The 16,178-nt window shown below is 45.2% G+C and overlaps 1 protein-coding gene across 2 annotated transcripts in view; it reads right to left on the bottom strand.

Annotated features, from left to right (window-relative positions):
- Positions 1–4,931: 4,931 nt before the first annotated feature.
- Positions 4,932–16,178, bottom strand: part of LOC144121221 (rabankyrin-5) — a 35,729-nt gene continuing 24,482 nt past the window's right edge. For both annotated transcript variants that reach the window (XM_077654315.1, XM_077654316.1), the window contains exons 18-23: positions 15,257–15,404; positions 13,751–13,841; positions 13,516–13,640; positions 11,957–12,103; positions 9,830–9,920; positions 4,932–5,453 (exon numbers count right to left, since the gene is read on the bottom strand). In XM_077654315.1, the coding sequence (XP_077510441.1) occupies positions 5,318–5,453; positions 9,830–9,920; positions 11,957–12,103; positions 13,516–13,640; positions 13,751–13,841; positions 15,257–15,404 (738 nt within the window). In that variant the 3' untranslated portion in view covers positions 4,932–5,317. The remainder of the gene's footprint in view (positions 5,454–9,829; positions 9,921–11,956; positions 12,104–13,515; positions 13,641–13,750; positions 13,842–15,256; positions 15,405–16,178) is intronic.

Here is a 16,178-nt window from a genome sequence, read left to right as displayed (position 1 = left end):
TTATTACTATTCCCTTCAGAGTAGCAAAGGGATGAATGATATTGCGTAAAACATGAAGCCTCAGAAAAATGGTGCCGTGGTGTTAGACTCCTTGTAGCTGTCGGCTGTCACATTGTGTACATGCATTCAAACCGTGAAGCCTCAGCTTAGAATAAAACCATTAAAGTAATCATGGAGGGGAAATGCAACTGCTTTCACAGAATTGTAGCATGTCTGATTGTCCCATATATTTTTTTATTGGCCATAGCTTTGAGCAAATAATGCATTAGAATTGCACCCCCCCCATGCTAGTGTGTGAAGCCTCTGTGGAGAGAAGGCAATGTGGATAGAGGGAAAGGGCTAGTGATGGGGATAGTAGTAAGGGGTACAGTGTATGTGGTATATATTGCAATGGCTGGATTGGATCGGGCAAGTGGAGAGGGGAGTATGGCATGTCAAATGATGATTGATGGACTGGATCACGTTGCCTGCCACCATCAAGGGGGAACGCTAATGCTAATGCAAGGTAAGTTGTTGGGCAAGTTGGTGACGGTATTCCTTAACTACAGCGCGACGAACAGGACAGAGAAGAAAGGAATAACAGTGCTGTGTTTGTCCTTGTGTGTTCTTTTCTTCTGTGTCCAGTTCATCTCGCTGTAGTTATGTGATGCTGACGCATACTGTAGTGCATGAATTTTTTGGGGGTGGGGGGTATCTGCATTTAAATCTAGCGGGCTTGGATGAGCCTTGCTTGTCATAAGGAAGGGAGTAGCTTGGGCAGGTTGGTAATTCATTGCAACTCTGAAGCACAGTGCGGGAAGAACGAAGGACGATGACGAGACGGGACAAGTGCTAACTTTCAACACAGCAGATTTATTGCAAACCAGGAGTATATACGGAAACGAGATGAAAAGAACATAACAAAAGTGCCACATGGCGTCATGCCATGAAATTGAGCTCTTTCCTTGATGTCACAGACGGCCTGCTGACGCATTGATCTCCTGCCCTGCTATCACACACTTCCTTATTTCTCTAGTCGCAGTCTCTAGTTGCGGTGCGGATAAAAAAAGACTGTCTTATCGAGCACATTTCTTACAATGGGCTGCCACATGGCCATCTGTGGCGATGTTGCCCGCTTTATTGTTGTGCTCTTGGGCAACGCCACCACAGATTGCCATCTGGCAGCCCATTGTAAATAATGTGCCGCGAAACGACCTTGTCATCCCTTGCTTGTCCCGACCAGAGAAATCAAGGAAGCGTGTGAGATAGCAAGGGCAGGAGACCAATGCGTCAGCAGGCCGTCTGTGGCTTTATGAAGGAGAGCTCAATTTCATGGCATGAAGGCATGTGGCACTTTTTTTTTTTTCATTTTTCATCTCCTTTTCGTTAGCAATATCAGATTCGTATATATGCTCCTGGTCTGCAATAAATCCACTGTGTTGAAAGTTAGCGCTTGTCCCGTCTCGTCATCGTCGTTTGGTCTTCCCTCGCTATGCTTCCAAAGTTATTGTCATAAGGAGACTGCCATTCCTTGTTCTTGAGAAGTCCAGCTTGCCTTGTGTTTTCTGGCAGTGTGTGTCCAATTTAAGGCGAGTAGGCCTCGTCAAAGGCATTTTTTAGTGTGAAAGCACTACTCCAGACGTACCAATCCCAAGCAAGAATCTTATCATCTTGACTTGTGCGTGAGAGGTTGCTTGGGAAGAGCACCATGGGTCGCACAATCCCTACCGGAAGCTGTGATGGGAACAGCCACCTGCCAGTACAGTGGTGCATTGCTTAACATGTTCAATGCGTCATCGGTAACTGGCACTTCACGATATTACCAATGCTGTGCGGCCTTGAATACTGGTTCACATAGTGAAGTCATGGGTCAGATTTTGCTGTAAGGTCCAAGGAGGAGGGCCTCACTGTAAAATCTATCCCATGGCTTCATCGTGGGACGTGGTATTCGTGGCAGCACAGAATAAAAACATAACGTAACCCACCGGTGAACCACGCTGCAGAGAATGTGTTAACCGCTGCACTGGTAGTGGTAAGAGGACTTGCCGCGATCTGTAAATGTTAAGTAGAGAATGGAGCTATAATTAAGTGTCCCAATTGAAAAGTGATCACCTGCTTTAGCATGGCTACTCTGTTTAACTATGTTCAACCCCTACCCCTTTTTGGTTTGCCGACAGGTGGCAGCACAGGCACTAAATGACCACCATTTCAAAAAAAGTGTGTCCGTTAGGGGGTTAAAACAATCGCTTGCCTCTAAAACACACTGGAGTGGTGTTTTGTTCATTACATTTATTTTACTTTGTATCCTCTCGACATCTAGAAGAGGTATAAAACCCTTGAGACATGCTTTTTTGAATTCATATACCAAGTATGAAGGAATGAAGTCCGCACTGCACGCTGAACCAGTGTCTGAAGCAGCAGCCCATTTTGTTTGCCATCTCATTAGCAGAGTTTACACGAATGTGACAGAAGTCCACTAGAGTCCACTTTTTGAGGGAAAGTGCAAAAATGTCGAGGAAGAGAGTAGAGGATGAATCGTGCCTTCTCAAAATCTGCTCTTTCCTAAAAAAAGTTGACTAGAGTCGACTTCTTTCACAATCATGTAACCAAGGCTATAGTTGCTGCTAAAAACTAGGCGTTATGTTTAGAAAACACTGGCCCAAATTAAGCATTTCTGGAGGAAGCTTAAAATGCATTGAATATTCAGACTTCAGCACTTACTGGGCGTCCAGGCATTGTCATGCGCCACATAGTGTAAACAAAGGGTAAAAACTATGTACTTGATTTGCACTGCATTGTTGAAAATCCTGAATCAACCAAGGTTTTTCAGTAGCATTGTTGTGCGTGTCTTCTCCCACACACATCACACTAATGCAAGCAGCTTTGTTTTCTCTGCAGTACCACTCTTCAGGTGCTCTAATTGTCAAAAGTTTGCACGATTGCAGATCCATGAAATGTCTAAATTGCTGCTCACAGTGAATAAGTAGCGTGGAATTGTGCAATTTAGTCTTGATTTCTGTGTGCAGCTCATTTGTGTGTGCACTTCTTGCTTTTTGTGCATTTGGCATCGTACAAACTTTGGTTCCAACAGCCTTTTAAGATGTTATGCGTCAGTCTAGAAACAGGAGCACAATAAAGCTTGCACTGGCTTGCACATGCCTCGTCTTTCAGGCCAATTTATAGAGAGTATACACGATGCAGACAGTATAAGTTGTTCATTTTCACAGTCAGACATCATAATAATGAATATGCTTTCTTAGAGGCTTACTGTGCCTGGAGGGTTTTTCACCTGCGTTAATTTTTGCCTCTGAACACGTTTTCATGTCTAGTGATTTTATTTTGTACACAGTGTGTGGAAATAGAGAATAAACCTTGCCAAGATTTTATCCCTTTGAATCGGGCTGGATCTTCGCATCAACTTCAAAACATCTTCAGGTGCATAGGTTGTAGGTAATAGAGCTAGCATGATGCACATTGGCGGTATGGGCCTTTAAAAAAAAAAAGTGAGCGGCCATGCATGGCACACTAACATGAACTGCAGCCTGATGCTTTTTATTGCCAAAGTAATTTAATGGGACACAAATGAGATGCCTCTTTCCACATGAGAACATGTAGTCATGACATATCGTAGTGTGCTTGTGATGGAGTGAAATTTGCAAACAGTAAGCATATTAATTTCCACTCTAACAGCCAATAGAGGATAAAAATCCGACAGCCCAGTTACCACTCAGTAATTAAGAGGTCCAGTGACAGCTGTAAGTGGTTGTAATGAAGTAAAGTAAATAACTGAGCAACAAGCTGTTGGAACGTTTATTGTGACATCCAACCATCTACTAATTTGCAGCTTGCAGCTGTGCTCAAATCCATTCACCCCCAAAAGCTCATTATGGTCTTGTACATGCGCAAGATCAATGTCAGCCTGATGAAGTCTTGGTAAATTTTGTGCACAAGAGCACCCAACAGCCTGACACTGAGTGCCATCACAACAGCACTATAGTGTTTGTGTAGTTGCTGCGTACAATGTATGCTGATGGTGTCAAGGCAGCGTGTTGTCAGTGTGCTCTCAAAGATGCACCCACAAATGCATGAAGTGCAGCTCAAGCAGCTGCTCGCTCACCCCACAAAACAGCATTGCAGCTGCCTGATCTGCTCAGAAGAGGCACAGAATGCATTATCTTCTCCGGTACACCGAGCTACATCAAAGCCACTCGCAGCTCGCTCATAACGTACACGTGTAAGCACGAGATGCACAGGCGGAATACGCGCTCGCTTTCCTTGATGCACAAGCCGCATCAAGTTTCACGCTCTGTGCTCCTCATGAGAGTTTCCTTCCCCACTCCGCTGGCTCCTCTCAGTGGACCATAATGCTGATCTTCACGATCACGGCCTCTGGAATTGAGACCAACAGCTCTCGCTGGAAATTTCAAAGCAGTATTATAAAACTGCTCTTGCTACATTTATGGGAAATAGGCTATAGTATGTTCGTAATAAGATCACTGAAACCACTGACATAAATTAGTAGTTACATATCACTTCGGAAGTTTTCCTGCATTGATGTGCTGATATAAATAGTAGATGGTTACATTAAACATCATTAAGGTGCACGCTTGCTTGTTTGGAGATGCATGAAGGGTCATATGACAAAATGATGACCAAACACACATGACAAGTCTGCTTTTACGTAGTGTGGAATTATCCTATATGCCACGTCACATTGACGGCAGTGCCTCCAATGGTGAAGCTCAAACCCAACATTGCATTTACCTTGTGCTTTGTGGAGACATTGTAGGCGAACGAAAGTATTGAAACTCGTTTAAATAAATATCTTCATTTAAACAAATGCTAACTACGACCATACTTGATGTAGGAGGCACAGCCTGAGATAAAATGTGTGTTTATATATGCTTCAAACAGGCTCATGTTTGAGCAGTGGGTTAAGAAGCACAAACTGCTCGATACAAAACTGTTCTTTATTTCTCTTGCCCCAAGTACAGCTTGGAAACATGTAGCCATCTTCCTCCTCCTATGGAGTGCTCCGGAAGGGGCTAACCACAGTTGTATAAATAGTAGCAGGTTATAAGACATCTAGGAGTTCCGACTCCCCATATCAAAGGAAGAAGTGAAGACAGGCTTATGCATATTTCTTTGTACAAATGGTGTAGCATAATAATGACAATAGATACACCCTCTATTTCTCAACAACAAGAAAATAGAATGCAACTTTTGTTTGGACTGAGCAGCTGGGGGGGGGGGGGGGGGGCTATTTTGTCTATCGGAACCATCGCCTAGGCTTGGATGTTGTGGCAGCACGTTGAACGGCAGTCTCCCTAGCCAGCTGTCAAGTGGCGGATGCGCCCAATGTCAGGACATCAAAGCAGACGCCGCATACACGCACTGGTTTGTTGAGGTTGAACTTGAGGATTGGAATGTCCTTCTCCGAACACTTGGCACACAGTATTCGACCACAGTGGCGGCTGAAATAGTGAAACGCATTCACCACAGTGAAAGACCCAATGCCACACACTGAACATGGCAAGAGTTTGCCAACTGCAATACATAAATGCCTGTTCTGTGGGTCAGTGGCCGAGGAGTAATACGCTGTAACTACTAACTGTATCAAGTTATTTTATGTACTGCTCACACAAAGCGAATTCTTGTGGCCAATAAGATGAAAAAATACACGCTTTAGAGGCACACCTGGTTGCCTTGTAAATGAGTTGACAAAGAGCACAGTGAAAGGAGTTGGCCAACTATTGTTTTCTGGTGACCTGAGAAGATTTTGCGTCACTTTTACAACATCAAAAGTGAATGTATTGAATATGCATCTGACCAATGCAGGTGTGTCTGGCACTCACCAAAATAGAGTACAGCAATTTATGGCAATCTGGTAATGCCAGTCAAGTGCAAGATCCTGTGTCATGCTCAGTGAGAAAAGTATGAAAGCAAGAAGTGGAAAATAACAAGTGTTCTCTCCGGCTTTAGTCTAGCTTTCGATTGTGACTGCTAAGGCACCTGCTCTTCAAAACTTGGCACGAAATACCGTATTTACTCGCATAATGCTCGCACCCCCCACATTGGCTATCAAAAATTGGAAATTTTTTTTTCCCCGCATAATCATCGCACCCCCAAAATTACTGCCGCGAGCCATCTGCTTGTCGTAGCGATCGCCATCTATTGACTGCGGCCACAACTAACTGCCATGGTTGGGCGCGCGTGCTACTAGGCGGCGGTACTGTGCTATCATCCGCTGCCACCGCCGCTACCGCTCATCCACTCACCACCGCTACGCCATTTTGCGAAGGTGTCTCCAGCTCTCCGGTGTCTCGTAGGCCTCGTTTGCCTTGTTTGCGTGTTGCACCGTGCTCTTTGTGCCGCTTCGCCATGGGACGCTACGCAAGCTACACAGCTGCTTTTAAGCTAAAAGCTAGAGTATGCGTTGGAACATGGCAACCGCGCCGCCAACAGACACTTCGGCGTCAACGAGTTTTGCGTCCGGTATTGGAGACGGCAGCACGACGAACTCAAGACGACTGGTAAGACGCGCCGGGCCTTCTGTGGACCGAAGACTGGGAAATTTCCTGCCGTCGAATCCTCTTTACTGGAACATATCAAGGCTCGACGAGCGGATGGGTGTGCTGTGTCGATTGATTTGATACGGAACCAGGCGCTCATAATCGCAAGAAAGGAGGGCATCCCGGTGCAAGACTTCAGCGCTAGTAACAGGTGGGCCACACGATTTATGCGGCGCAACGGACTCTCGCTCAGGAGGCGAACGACGCTTTGCCAGCGCCTGCTTGCAGCCTATGTAGAGAAAATAATGGACTTCCATCGATTCGTTACCAGGATCCGGCAGGAGAAAAACTTCTTGCTCTCCCAGATAGGGATCACGGACCAAACTCCGCTGAATTTCGATATGCCCAGCAGCAGGACAGTCGAACAGACAGGCGCTCGGACTGTGCACGTCAGGACTACAGGTGCCGAAAAACAGAGGTGCACGGCCATGCTAGGCGTGACGGCGGACGGGCGGAAGCTCCCACCGTATGTTTCATCATCATCATCATTTATTGTCCCTTAAAGGCCCCTGTCGGGGTATTACATAAGGGGGGAGCGTATACAAGGTTGATGTGGAAAAAGAAAGGTCACAAAAATATAACAATGAATATAGGAACATGAAGAGAAGCAAGGAACGCGAATAGTTAGAACGGTGCATGTAAAAAATGCCTTTAGGCCACAAGCACCACACACGTCGGCGAGAGGTTAGGAAAAAAAAAAACTCAATACAGGAAAAAGAATTTCATATAAACACAAATCAACAACATGTCAACCCAGGTGATCTAACAACATCGCCTTAAACCTTGTCGCATCGTGCACATTTGTTAGTGAGTCGGGCAGAAGGTTCCATTCTTCAATTGCGGTCGGAAAGAAGGACTTGTTGAAAGCATTGGTGGAGCCATGAAGTCGTTGGACGCTATTTGAATTAAAAAGGCGGCGCGATGTACGAAAGGGAGGAGATATGAGGGAACCACGGAGATAGGGGAAATTGAAGTATAACTTATGGAACAAGCAAAGGCGCGCAACTTTTCGTCTGAGAGCTAAGGAAGTGAGGTCAAGTGATGATTTAATGGAACTTACGCTGGAATGAAAGTCGTATGTTGACGATATGAAGCGTGCTGCACGGTTCTGGACGGCTTCGAGCATGTTAATTAGGTAGGACTGATGAGGACTCCAGATCGCGGATGCATACTCCAGCCTACTGCGGACAAAAGTTTCATATGCCAGTTTACGTATGTTAGCGGGGGAAGAGGGAAGTGATCTTCTAATAAAACCAAGTGTACGTGAAGCGTCGGCCGTGATTTTTGTAATATGATCAACCCAAGTTAATTTACTATTGATTGTGATGCCAAGGTAACGATAAGATTCAACTTGCAATAGGTCCTCAGAAAATAAAGAGTAAGGATAAGTTAAATTGGAGCGTTTCCGAGAAATTTGCATAAAACTGCACTTCCTAATGTTCAGTTCCATCATCCACAAAGAGCACCAATTTTCGATGAGCTTCAGATCGTTTTGGAGGGCAGCTTGATCGTCTTTAGTATTTATACGGCGGTAGATAAGGCAGTCATCTGCGAAAGACCCTCCCGAAAGGAAAAGGAAAGCTCCCCCCTGGTATACACGTGCGCGTCCAAGAAAAGGGGTGGATGACCGCGGACCTTATGGTGGACTGGGTGAAGATTGTGTGGGGGCAGCGACCGGGAGCGCTCCTCGTGCTTGATAGCTTTCGGGGCCATCTTCAAGAGTCGGTTCGGGCGAAGTTCAAGGAACTGCGCACGGACCTGGCTGTTATACCCGGCGGCCTCACATCAATGCTACAGCCTCTTGACGTATCTTTGAACAAGCCATTTAAAGATAACGTCCGGAGGCTGTACGCAGAACGGATGGCCGAAGGTGAACGTTCTCTGACGCCGGGCGGCAAGATCAAAAGACCGTCCGTGGAGCTGCTGTGCAGCTGGGTATCAGAGGCATGGGGGATGATTGATGTAAACATGGTGGCCAGAAGCTTCAAGAAAACAGGAATTTTGAACGCCCTGGATGCAACCGAGGACCACGTGGTGTGGGACGATGAAGAAGCATCGGAAGATGAAGAAACCATCGATTCCAGTGTCGACACGGACCCTGATGAAGAGTAGAATTGCCTGCAGGATGTACGCAACGCGAGTAGTGACGGGGAGGTTGCGCGCGGCAAATAAAGTGCTTTAGCAGCTTGAGCTTACGTTCACCCTGTACTTTCATAACGAAGGTTCATAACGAAGGTAAGTTACGCTTGAAAGTAATGTTTTCGTTATATTTACAATTGCGGTCCTGACAATCCTGATCTTGCACCCATTCATCTTTGCATTTAACACTCCGAAACATTTGCTTTAAAATTTTCCCCGCATAATTATCGCACCCCCAAACTTCGCGTTGATTTTCTGGGAAAAAAAGTGCGAGGATTACGCGAGTAAATACGGTAACACACAGGGCCAAGGACTAAATTAATTCCAGTGCTGAATGAAGTACAGATTAGTTGCCTAGAATTTCTAGTGCAAAATTTGGATGTGAAGGCTTGTAACCATAACTAAGTTGTCATGCTTCCTCGCCTGCTCCTGCACACGAACGCAGGAAAAAAAGGCCTAAGTTCATCTTACATGTATGAGCACTTCTGGTTTGGTTTATGGGGTTTAACGTCCCAAAGCGATTCAGGCTATGAGGGATGCCGTAGCGGAGGGCACCAGATAATTTCGGCCACCTGGAATAATGTGCATGCACTGACATCGCATAGTACTGTACATGGGCCTCTAGCGCTCCACCTCCATCGAAATGCGACTGCCGTGACTGGGATCGAACCCGCATCTTTCGGGTCAGCAACTGAGCACCATAACTACTGAGCCCCTGCGGCGTGAGTATGAGCACTTCTGTGAGCATAATCCATCAAAACATTGAAGAAAGAGTAGCGCAAGCAGTGAACAACAGCATATCAATGTGTGCTCCACAGTCAACTGCACTGTAATGCACCAATCAAAAATGTCAAATACCAGATGAAGCAATTCGATCACGCATGCACTCTTTGTGCAGTTAAGTTGTAGCGAGCCTTCAGTTTCATCCTGCAACCAGAGCCTGGAATCTTTCTTGTCCTTCCCTGGTCACTACAGCCCTCAGTATCACTTTGTCTGCACACAATCTGGAGTCAGCAACAGCAAACTAATGTGGGAACGCCTGTTCTCCTGACCTGTAATCTTAGTGTTGTACTGCCTCAATCAGCCAATCGCTCGAAGAGCCAGCTAGGAAACTTCTGCCAAGATGCCAAGATGCTCACCAGTGATGCTTCCTTGTTTTGATGCCAAACTTGCTTCCGCACTCGAGGCACACGTCCCCATCAGACCACGGAGGCTCCTTTGGCAGGAAATCTGAAAGGCAGAGTGAAATACCAGTTACAAAATGACATTCAGTTGAAAAGTGAGCTTGGATAAAGCAGGTCAGATTCAGCTGATGCTTGGCACTTGTTTCTCCATATCAAATGCAAACCATAAAGAAGTTTTAATTGACAAAAGTATCTCAGCCTTTTCCTTCATCAACAAAACCTGTGCTGGGCTGTCCATCCTCAAGCAAAGCAGTTTTGTTTAGTTAAACTACTTCACTACGACAACAGTGGCAGCAACTCTGGCGCTATGTTTTGCCAAAGTAAAACAAAAAGCTTAACGAGTTGCGAAGAAAACAAAACATCACAGCAGAGGCTAAAATGGCATTACAAACAGATGCACAGATCATTAATGTGCACAGAAATCGCACAGTACAAAGGCCTCTAGAATTTCGCCTCCATGCCTTCATGTAAAAGCTGAAGTATTCACTGAGCAAGACTATTTCATGTGCTTTAAGCTAATGATGATACAGGCGCTATATCATTGATTAGCCTTTTTATATAGAACTTATTGCTCAAGCAAATCCCCAATGAACAAAAACTGAAACCCCGATTTTAATATCAGACAAACAGCGCATTCTGCATTTGTTCATTCAAGCATTCATGCTTGCATGTAGGCCATATACAACAAACAGATAAGAATACAGTGCATTTGAGCATTTTACAGCGCTCACAACTACATTAATAATTTTGCCATGCCAATCCAATACTTTCTGCAAAGTGCGTGTGACGTCACAAAACACAACACCACAATTATTAACATGGCCTGGTCAATACCAGAGCCCAAGATTGCATGTGAGCCAAAAGGAGTCAAAGTCCACATAAGCATTAGTCGGAGTCCACATAAGCATTGCCATGTTCCTGAACAAAGAAGTCTTTACAGAATTGCCTTGCTGGTAAAAAGAAGGTTCCACAGAATTCATTTCAAGATGTCAATAAAGAATGCTCGAATTTCAAAGTAGCCAGCTGCCTGAGAAGTGAAATGAAAATGAAAATTGTTTTTTTGGGGAAAGGAAATGGCACAGTATCTGTCAAGCATATCCCCAGACACCCGAACTGTGCCACCCCTGTAAGGGAAGGGATAAAGGAGGGAGTGAAAGAAGAAAGGAAAAAAGAGGTGCGGTATTGGAGGGCTCCCGAATGATTTCGACCATCCATGGAAAGGCTGGCTCGAACCCGGGAACTCCAGATCAGTAGCCAGCCGAGCGCCCTAACCACTGAGCCACCGCGGCGCCAGAATTAATTTGTTTTAATAGGATTTAACGTCCCAAAAGACTCTGGCTATGAGGGACGCCTTAATAAAAAGCTCTTGACCAGCTGGGGTTCTTCAATGTGCGCTGACATCACACAGTTCAAGTTCCTCGAGCATTCCGTCTCCAACGAAATGAGACCACCGTGGCCGGGATCGAACCCATGTCTTTCGGGTCAGCAGCTCAGTAGTATAACCAGTGAGCCACCGCGGTGGCTTGACCCCAGAAAATGCTTGGCATCAAGAAAGATGCAATACTATAAGGGAACATTTGCTAGCCATCTTAGGGCTTATGATTATGATGAACAGATGTATGCAAGCGAATCTTTTGAAATGAACAGCACTTTGAGGCTACCAATGGCAGAAGGCCACCAATCAACCTGCAACTCCAAACATTACGGATGCAGCTGCACAATACACTGAAAAACTCTTAATCGCACACATTTACCTTTCGACTCCTGGAAAACTGCATGACCGGCACGATTGGTTTGGTTTAAGGGGTTTAACGTCCCAAAGCAACCCAGGCTATGAGGGACGCTGTAGTGAAGGGCTCCGGAAATTTCGACCACCTGGGGTTCTTTAACGTGCACTGACATCGCACAGTACACGGGCCTCTAGAATTTCACCTCCATCGAAATTCGACCGCCGCGGCCAAGATCAAACCTGCGTCTTTCGGGTCAGCAGCCGAGCGCCATAACAACAAATGAGCCACCGCTATGGCTCACCGGCACAACATTAGCATGCATCGAAAAGAGCAGACTGTGTGTGCAACTTGCCTAGTAGCCGCACCAGGAGCTGTTTTGTGGCCACCTGGTAGTTGAAGATGCTGACACCCGCTTGGTTGCAAGCGCCCAAGCAAGCACCGGCTCGCACAAGTGACCGGCACAGGTTGCCGTTTCCTTGCATGTACGCCAAGAGCAATGCTGCGGAAGCAAAGCAGAATGCTCTTGGGTGACAGTTTGGAGGCACTTTACTTCCCCTACAGGCATGTGAGTAGCAAACATGGAATACTACAGACTTCCAGTGTTGGCATCCTCCTTTGAAATGCTAAATATTTCCAAGCCTATCTGCTCACACAACACTGTCTTAGCGTTGACACAACAAATTTATACTAACAATACAGCCACTTTGTATGGGTTCCTTGTGGGTTAGGTTATAAAAATTTATTAAGCTAGTAATTTCCGCATAGTATTATAGTAAGCTAGTAATGAGACACAAGTAACACCAACTAACACCTATCATCCACCCAAAAGAACAAGGAACCAGACAACTACATTGCCCAGTGCTGAACTGCAATGACAGCAGAATGTGGGACCTCACAGAAGTCTTTTTTAAGGCATTACTACGAGCAGTGGCAGGGATTAATTATGCCACAGCATTCTACTATACAAACAAGGCTTCTACAAAAGTTATACAACTCCACAGACAGAGAACACTCCACGCTCTAAGACGTTCTCCTCCTAGCAACAAGATAGGCTTGCAGTTTTTAAGAAAATGCAGAATATTATTAAGCATGCTACAAAAATTATAGATGCACAAATATCTGAAAAACCAAATATACTGTATAGACTCGCTAGGGCATGCTTGCTTAAGAGGTAGTTCTGCTTAAGACGTCAAATAAAACTAAAATCCTCAACTTTGCTTCCGTAACATTCCCTGCATTTACTGCCTGCTTACGGCATGGTGGTGGCTTATTGCGAACGTCTCAGAGCGTACCTATCAGCATGTACGAGGCAGAAGGGGTATCTCAAAGTTTCCATGAACTATGCCATGCATCACAAGGAAGTTTTGCCAGTGCCAATGTGTAAACTGCAGTGATACGTTGATACAGCTCCACACAACGAGCACGCCTGCAGCTTCTTACAAGCCTGAGGGAGCACACTTGTGACCTTGCAGAATGCATTCTACCCTCCAGTTCCCGGTGGCCGGGGGTGCCAGCACAAACCCAGTGCCCCGCCACCACTCCGTTCATAGGTACCGATGTCCAAGCAGTCCTAATCCAAATCGCAGGGATGTGCGCATCACTATAGCTTTGTAGAAAAACTGATTTAGCCCTTGTTTTTTCAACAACGAAAGCTAAAAAAATTCACAGTGCAAACTGGACTCTCTCAACTACTGCCCCTCCAAGAGTTGCCCAATAATCTGCCCCTGGCAACAGGTGCTAAGAAAAGCCCTGCTGCAATCAAAATGGACGAAACACTCAGTTCGTAGGTAAATCCAGACTACCTATAAATAAGCATACCTATCTTTTATGTCTTTCCAACTATCAGCATTTCCTCAGAGATGCAAATCGAAGTAGAATAGCATGCAAGCACATAACCACAAAATAACTTACGGGAGTTCCCCTCAATGTCAGGCTTGTTGATGGGGTATTGTGGCATGCATTCCAGGAAAAGCTCAAAAATGGCTGCTGCATTCTCTTTGCCGTGTTGACAGAGCACATGCAGCGGATTCTGGCCTCTGCAAAGTAGCAGGGAAGAAGAGCCATCACACAGTGCGACTAAAGTACCAGTATATCAAAAAGCTCTCCCAGAAAATACAAATGGTTAGGCGGTCACAAAAGTACTTGCCTCATGTTCACTGCCTCAGCATTGATCCGACTTTCTGTAAGCAGCACTCTGCATGTTGCCAAGTGACCTTTCAGGCAAGCGATGTGGAGAGCTGAAAAAATGTTCAGACTTTCAAAGAAACATTTTTATGGTATGCACTGTGCAACACACTTAGCTGGATTGCAGCAGAACCTTGTTGATAAGATTTTAAAATAACTACAATGAAAGAAACAAATTATCCGGGAAAATGTAGGGTCGAAACCACCCAATTCTATTCTGAGAAACAAAGGCATTAACTGGAAATTGCACTTCATAAAAATTTTGATCAGCATTTTTTGGCACAAAGTCTGAACAGCTCTTTCTCTAGTGCTTGCAGAATTTAGTCCACATTTGCGCTGTCCTTACTGCGCAAGAAACTGCAACATATCCGGTCCGTCGCCAGCATTAGTGAAAGTTGCTGGGATCTCTTGCTCGTTGTGTTTGGATGCTTCACCCCCTTGCAAGAAGGCATTGTCGCAGCGTTCTAGCTCTTCTGCGTTGCCAGGAACTGGACCACTCATATGTATGCGCATAGTTGTAGTAGTTCTCACGGTATTCTCCCCCATAACCCTTAGACACTGCGAAGAAGCTGCTGCTTTTCTCCATGTCACGTTCCCGTGGGAAGGGCCACTGGTATGTTACCGCACTCTTTCTTTTTATGCTTTGCCCCTTTGTGCCTGGGCACCATGGCCGCTGCAGTCCAGCTCTTCATGTCAAGTGTCCACAGGTTCAGCCCTCTCATACGTTTGCAAGTGTGTGAAAGGTCACCAAACGTGTCATACGACCAGAATTTGTCAAAATTTTGAGCGCAGTAGCAGAAAAATCATGTTATCCGGGATCGTATCAAGCGAAAGAAAAATAATGCTACTCTATGGGACATTTTCATTGCCTGCAATTTTGAGCGTATGAACTGGGAAATATGATGAATGTATCAACGAGGTTCTACCGCAAAAAATACGTGCCTTAGAAACAAATGACTCCCCCCGAAAGCACTTCAGACAAAAATATGCAAGCAATGAAATTTCAGCATTGCAGACAATGTTGCTCAGTGCATTTTTTATTATTTTTCTTTTTCTTATCTTCAATGTCAAAAGCATAAAGAGAACAATTCTGATTTACTCTTTCACTGAGATTAAACGGATGATCAAAATTATGCACAATATGACCCAGTGAAATTTTAGTCTTTTCTTTATCTTTCCTCGACATTTTTTCGTATGTGGGGTTTAATGTCCTGATTCCTGATGCTGCACACAGGATATGGGAGACGCTACAGATAGTTTGCATGCAACATCACAGGCACTATCTTTGGGAGTGGAGACCAGATCCCGGCAGGCACTGAGCAGGTGGCAATAAGTGGACTAAAAACGTGTGAGGATGTCACACAGTCCATGGGTGTTTTTGTATTTTGCGTCCACTGAGATGCGACTGCCGCGGCCAGGATTTGATCCTGTTAGCTTGAATATTAAACTGTTATGCAAAGATAATTACCATTATTGATGCCGCTGTCAGCTAAATCATAGTTGATATTATTTTCAAGCAGCACGCTGCATATTGCACTGTGATCTCTTGCTGCAGCCAGATGCAATGCAGTCTGTTTCTGCAAGGTCAAATCATTGACGTTGGCCCCAGCCAGGATCTACAAGAGGAAAAAGAACAACCAAAACTATTTGCAACCTTCGATCCAAGCTTTCGAAAAGTCGATATAAAATAAAAATGACTATTTTTCTTTTGGCTTTCACTTTAAACAGATCTCAGACCAAGACGGCCAGCTAGTGACACTCTTATTCATGCATTTTCAAACCTGCCAGCCATGTAACTGATCCATTTTATATTTGTAAAAACACTTGTGCAAAACAAGGTGTCGATAGTAAAATCTGGACTGGGCTCTGCCCAGATAGAACACAATTGAGAAAAGTCAGTAATTTTTCGTTACATCCAGTTTTTGTGTGAAAACTTGAAAGGACTGTGCAGATTGGGCCCAAAATGAAAAATAAATGTAGGTGGAATGGCCTAGTAAACGTTCACTGTAATCGCCTGTTACTCTAAGTTGTAAATGCAGAGATATTTCACTCCATGGATTGCACGATGCATTGCCACGATGGTGCTACATGTGAGATGGGGAGAGTGGGGGCGGGCTGCACGCCCATCTCACATCGCCAGCACTCTCCGCCATGTATCTGCTGTTGGCACCTGAATCACGCGAGCAGCCGAATGGTGGCGATGGGCGTGCACTGCTCGTCCCATGGCTTCTTTGTTATGTCCTGTTGTTCTGTGCTGCTTTTGAACATGAATCATTGTAGTGTCACCTGGTACGACGCTACAAAAATTAACGCTGCAGAGATTGCTCCATTTGCCATGGAGAGGCATCGATCGCGCTGGAGCATGGCATCATCATCATCATCAGCCTGAT

This window comes from Amblyomma americanum, chromosome 2 (assembly GCF_052857255.1).
Source record: "Amblyomma americanum isolate KBUSLIRL-KWMA chromosome 2, ASM5285725v1, whole genome shotgun sequence".
Taxonomy (NCBI): Eukaryota; Metazoa; Arthropoda; class Arachnida; order Ixodida; family Ixodidae; genus Amblyomma; species Amblyomma americanum.
This window is presented reverse-complemented; position numbering and strand designations above follow the sequence as displayed.